This window comes from Corylus avellana, chromosome 6 (genome assembly GCF_965113065.1).
Source record: "Corylus avellana chromosome 6, dhCorAvel1.hap1.2, whole genome shotgun sequence".
NCBI classification, from domain to species: Eukaryota; Viridiplantae; Streptophyta; class Magnoliopsida; order Fagales; family Betulaceae; genus Corylus; species Corylus avellana.
In genome coordinates this window covers 1,159,443-1,165,373 of record NC_142495.1, presented here as the reverse complement: position 1 = coordinate 1,165,373, position 5,931 = coordinate 1,159,443, and the positions used below count along the sequence as shown (strand labels likewise).

At 36.7% G+C, this 5,931-nt stretch overlaps 1 protein-coding gene across 1 annotated transcript; it reads right to left on the bottom strand.

The window, feature by feature from the left end:
- Positions 1-1,027: 1,027 nt before the first annotated feature.
- Positions 1,028-2,467, bottom strand: LOC148584764 (anthocyanidin 3-O-glucosyltransferase 5-like). Its single transcript, XM_088517246.1, has one exon. It carries the CDS (start codon positions 2,459-2,461, stop codon positions 1,028-1,030), a length of 1,434 nt encoding a protein of 477 aa, XP_088373372.1. The 5' UTR covers positions 2,462-2,467.
- Positions 2,468-5,931: the final 3,464 nt, after the last annotated feature.

Here is a 5,931-nt window from a genome sequence, read left to right as displayed (position 1 = left end):
CATCGAATGATATAATCAGATAAATCATTAAAAATATCGAAATAACCTAAAGGTCTTCCAGGTTGGAATTATTTAAATTCAAATTTATTTTCTTCCTCTGATAATCAATTATAAACAAATTGTTGTGATGTTACAAATATTGATTTTTATTTACCTATTAATTTTTTGACCATTTGACAATAAAATCCATTCATGAGTTTTTGCTATGGAAAAATTAGATATATGGTTGTTGGGGAATAAATATCTTTTACAAACTATTTTTAATTGCTGGTTTTAATGTGTTTTTTTTACCGTTGGTTTTTATATTAAAAACCAATTTGTCCTCAACATATAAGCCTTGTTGACCGTTTGATTTTTTTGTTGACCGTTTGTCTTGAATAAATGGATTATATAGCTGTTGCATTTTAACCAATGGCTTTAAGAGAAAGAAAAAAAAAACTCCTCTTTTTATTGCCTTTTAACCGTTGGATTTAAGAGGAAAAATTGCTCTTGTATTGCTTTTTGACCGTTGGTTATTAATGGTATTAGTAAAAGCAAGGAGCTCGATTTCTTTTATAAATTGAGCCTACCTACTAGCTCCAAGTATCACTTCTTTTGGTTCCAAAGAAAAGCATCGTACAACTTTTTTCTTCTTCCAACAAATTTTATTTTCATAAGCCATTGAGCTATATTTTGGTCTTTGTTTTTTGTGTGGGTTTGTCCCTCATCTTCTTTGATCAAAAGGTTGTTCATTTGATCTTTGTTACTTTGAAGTGTGTCCTTAACGAAGGTAGATGCTATAGTCTAATCCTGGGAGGTTGCGTGTCAAGAGATCCAATCGCACCGAGTTATACACTCTGGGAGGCACGAAATCAACTTTTAAGGACAACGCTCTTGCGTGATTCTATAGCTTTGTGAGATTTTTCCTTGCTCTATTTTTTTTATTTATTGTATTCTATTTATCTAATTGTTAATTGTTTGGATTAATATTATTTAGCATCAATAAGAATTTTTGCACCATCCATTTAATTTTACAACACCTGGGAACTCATGGAGCCCGTACTTTCATGGAACAATGATTTTTCAATTCAGAAAGTGCATTGAATGAGGAACCACCCATTGACAAAGCTTTCTCAGCACTGTGCTTTAGCTCTTTGACCCTAGCTCTTATAGCATGCCCTTCTTTGTCTTGCATGATCGTCCTCACCATCTTCTCTATCTCTTGTCTTCCCACCACCTTCTTCGACGGCAGCACCTTCGGCCGGACGGCCAAACCAAGCTCCTCCGTCAGCAACGTGGCGTTCATCCTCTGCTCCGCGTAGAGTGGCCACGCGATCATTGGCACTCCGTTGGTGATGCTCTCTAGGGCGGAGTTCCACCCACAGTGCGACACAAACCCACCAACGGATGGGTGGCACAGGACTTCCGCTTGCGGGGCCCACAGGGGCACCACAAGGCCCACGTTTTTAGTTCGTGTCAAGAATCCATCCGGCAAGTACTTTAACGGGTCATCATCACCCGATGCGTTCCCTGCTGTGAAAAAAGCGGCATCGGCAGCTCCAATGGAGGGTTGACGTACCACCCAAATGAATCTCTGCTGGCTCAACTCCAACCCCCAGGCCATCTCGGTCATTTGCTCGTGTGAAAGGGTCCCACCGCTTCCAAACGACACGTAAATCACTGACTCGCTGGGTTGCATGGCTAGCCAATCAAACATTAACGGATCATTCGAAGCGGAGACCGCTCTTGTTAAAGGACCAACAGGGTAAACCGGGCTCTTAATGACCCGACCCAAGAGATCCTCATCTCTCAGCGCAGCAAGTGACGTGGGCTGCAGATCAGCCCACGTATTCAACAAAATCCCGTCACTCATTGGGATCTCAGACCCTATTCTTATGTACTCAAAATACTGCTGGTTAGTTCGGTCCAACATCATGTCAACCACGTCTTCGGGCCACACCGACTTGCAACCGGGGAGTCTCAGTGGCTCTACTCGGTCAACATACTCTCCTTCTAGCTCTTTGTCGAGGAACGGCACACGTATGGTCAAAGCAAGAAACCATGCGTTCGAAGCGACGTAAACATACTTGGGCATATCAAGTTCATCAGCTATGGGAAGAGATTCGGTTCCAAATAGGTCAACGATAAGCATGGTTGGCCGGGGATTCCAGGCAGAAATTGCCGAACGGATGGCTGGCAGGGCTTCACGCATCATGACTGAGAGTCGTGTAACAATCTGAGAGTTTGCATCAACTAGGCCGGAGATGTCAACCGGTGGGAGTTGCACGATGTCGAAAAGTTTCGGGCTCATGCAGGACTGGATAACATCAGACTCTGCCGGCGACATGGGGGAAGTGACGGCGAAGATTGTGACGGTAAAGTTGTGGTGGGTCACAAGGCGTTTGCCGAGCTCCACGACGGGGATGAGGTGTCCCATCCCGGGGCTAGACAGCAGCGCTGCATGTGGCTTTGAGATATCCATGGTTGGTATAATGAAGTAATCAAAGGACGAAAATTGCAATGGATTTCAGCTTAGAAAAAAACGTAAGTAGGGATGAAAATCAAAGGATTACAGCTATAGTATACGTACTGTGATAGAAGAAGCGTTATGTATAGATGATCCGGTGGTTTATTTAAGGCTTAGGGCCATTGGTTGTAAATTTTTGACAAAGAAATGTACGTCCAGTAGTTTTTTTTTTTTTTTTTTTTTTGGGTAATTGCTATCTAGTAGTTCAATTCCACACGCTTGTCCGGCCACTAGTCTAGAAAAGAAGAGCAGAGATTTCTGGCTGTCAAATTGGGGCAGCCATGCGTAAGACATTTTGCTTCTTTCTTCTTCTTCTTTCTTTATTTTTTTTTAAATCGAAGACGAGAGATATTAAAGTGAAATTTTAATTTGAGATATTATCACTAAATTTAAGATATTAACACCAAATTTAAAATAATTGAATCCTTTTTAAAGGATATTATTCCTAAAGAGTTAACTTTCTACACATAAAAATTTAACTAAAAAAAAATTATTTTTTAATTATTTTTTAATATATATCTTACGCTGCAGCCGCATAGTAGGACTCAGAAAAGAAGGACAAGTCGCTGCTCCTTAATCATCTTCCTCGTTTTTTCCGATTTAGACAAAAAAAAAAAAAAAAAACTGATAAATCAACCATATATACCTAATACGTTGAAATGGCCGGGTGAAGAAAGTAGACTTAAGAGCCTAGCTAAGATTCGAGATGGGATAATAAAGCTGCAAGTCTCCAGAAGAGCATACGATTGCTGAATGCTGAGAGGTGAGAGCTATTATTTTGAGGATCTAGGAAGTAGGCACACAATGAATTAAAGATCAAGAAAATGCCAAGTACAAAAGGAAATTTCCAATCTGGCTTCCAACTTACAGACAAAAGGGTTGCTGTTTGGGTTATTTCCGATAAATATACGGACACAAATTTGCTACAGTCAATTTATATAAAATTCCTACAAATGGGTACAAGCATCACAACAATGATGCTTTTGATTTCAAATTAATGAAGGGAATGTCATGAATTAATAGAAAACATAAAATAAAATAAGGGAATTAATTATGTCATATTATATATATTATTATTATGGGTACAACCCTACGTACACCCATTCTCATATACTAAATTTTTGGAAACTCCAGCTATATATATTCATAATTCCCTTTGTTAATTAATTGATCGAAGCATCAAATCGCTAGCAATCCCCAACAACTAGTCTTCAATTGCTTTTATTCTTTTGCAGGCATCCATTGACTGAATTTGATCGTGCTATTATTAATTCTATATATCAACAAAAACATATTTCTTTGAGAAACTATTTTAGACATGCGTGCAGTACTATGTACAATATATATATATTTCCTTTAATTTGGTTTAATGCTTTCAAAAACACCTTGGACAGTTGTCCGAAATTTATTTCCATTCATTGGAGGGATGGTCGTCGTTCGGCCAGAATATCCTTATATATGGATCATTTTTTCCTTCTTCTCCGGGACTTTTTCATATGGGTCATCATTGGAGATTTGTCCTTAAGAAAAATTTCATTGATTTTAAAGGGCTTAGCTTCTCATCATGTGGGTCTATCCTTTTTTTAGTCAATTCTTTGTTTTGTTTTTTGTTTTTTGTATTTTTTTTTGAGTCCTCGTGTAAATGTTACAAACCTATTTACATGTCAGTATAGTCTATCAAGAAAAGGCGGTGGAAAAGTCGATCTAATAACCTTCATTTTAGGAAGGGTTGTATTCAGCCGATTAAACTATCCCATAGGAATCCAATCTCATAAAAGACAATCCCTTCAATTAAAGGAAAAATATTTCAAACCCCCCCTTTTTTTTTTTCCTTACGCAAGAGGGACAAAGGGAGAGGAAACTACAAACACGATTTCAACAAATATTCCATCAGATCGAGGATAAGAAATATTTAAGTGGAGGTGATCTGAGATGCTTCTTTGGCTAAGAGTACTGACCCCTTCATATATAAACAATGATAGGAAACATAAAAATATGTCTTTATGTGTTTGTACACTTGGGGTGTCAATCATGACTCTTGAGCACTCAGCTTCTATAATTCAAAGTGGTAAACGTGAGTTGATATCACCAAGTGTTTTCTTGTCTCGTGTGAGCTGCAGTTAATATTATTATTACTCTATTTGCTTTGATTTTCTTGCTCTTCGATTGACCCATTTGTATTTGATCTTTGGCAGGGCTGGGGGACTTACGTTATGAAAAAAGGGACCCGCATTCTTTAGTTTCGAATATTGAGAAAAAAAATACAACTTTTTTTTTAGTAGTAACTTCACTTTACCTCCTGAAATGACGCACATTTTGCAAACACCATTTTAATGTTTAAAACTTCTCATTTTGGTGTATCGATCTTTTAATTTTTTTCAATTACTCTCCATCCATTAGAGATTGGAATTAAATCAAACGGTAGAAGGGGTAGAAAGACCAACAGAGAGTCACTTGACCCTGACCCACCGGTGGGTCACCAAGCGACCCTCCATTGGGGGTCAATTACCAAGTGACCCACGGCGATGGGTCACCTTGGTAACTCGCCTTGGGTCACCATATATATATATATATATAACCTGTGGTTATAAGGCGGGTGGGTTAAATCTACCGGTAAACTTACGGGTTAAGATTTTTTTTATATATATATATATAAAATATGGCATTTTAGAAATTTCACACAACTCTGTTAGGATTTAACAGAAAATTCTAACAGAGGGGTATTATTAAAGTGAGAAGTTTTAAATATTAGAGGAGTGTTTGCAAAACGCGCGTCATTTCAGGAGTAAAGTTAAGTTATTTTATTTTTTTTTAACACACCATACGAAGAAAAAGAGATAGCTTTTGTGCATGTGAAAGAAAAAATATATATATTGAGAAAGAGATGTGCAAAACAGCAAAAGTGATAGAGAAAAACAGTGGTTTTTCGCTTCACTATTTTCTTTTTTATATCATTTTTTTTTTTTTTTTTTTTTGGTAATTGCCTCTGCCTATGAACATCATTCACATTTAAAAACTCACGTAAATTCTTGGAGTCATTATTATTATTATTATTATTTTTTAAAGGAATCGAACAATATATAAATCAAAACAACTTAAGTACAGCACTCTACATATATAGATAATGTCTAAAATGTAATTAGGAACTTCGTCAATAACGACTTGTTCCTAGGGCTGGCCCAATGGTTTATAGGGCCTTAGGCAGAACTTTTAAATGGAAGTTTATTTTTTAAAATATTTAAATATTAATTAAATAATATTTATTTTAATATTATTGTTATTATATTTTTATTTAAAAATCATTATTCTCCCCAAAATACTCTATTTAAATGTTTTGAATAAACTAGTCATTTTCTATTATGTTTCTCCCCATTTGATAATTTTTGTATATAATATGTACTAAAAAAATGCTTAGAGTTCTCGTT

Coding starts and splice junctions, on each gene's coding strand:
- LOC148584764 (XM_088517246.1), bottom strand. CDS start 2,461: ATGGATATCTCAAAGCCACATGCAGCGCTGCTGTCTAGCCCCGGGATG.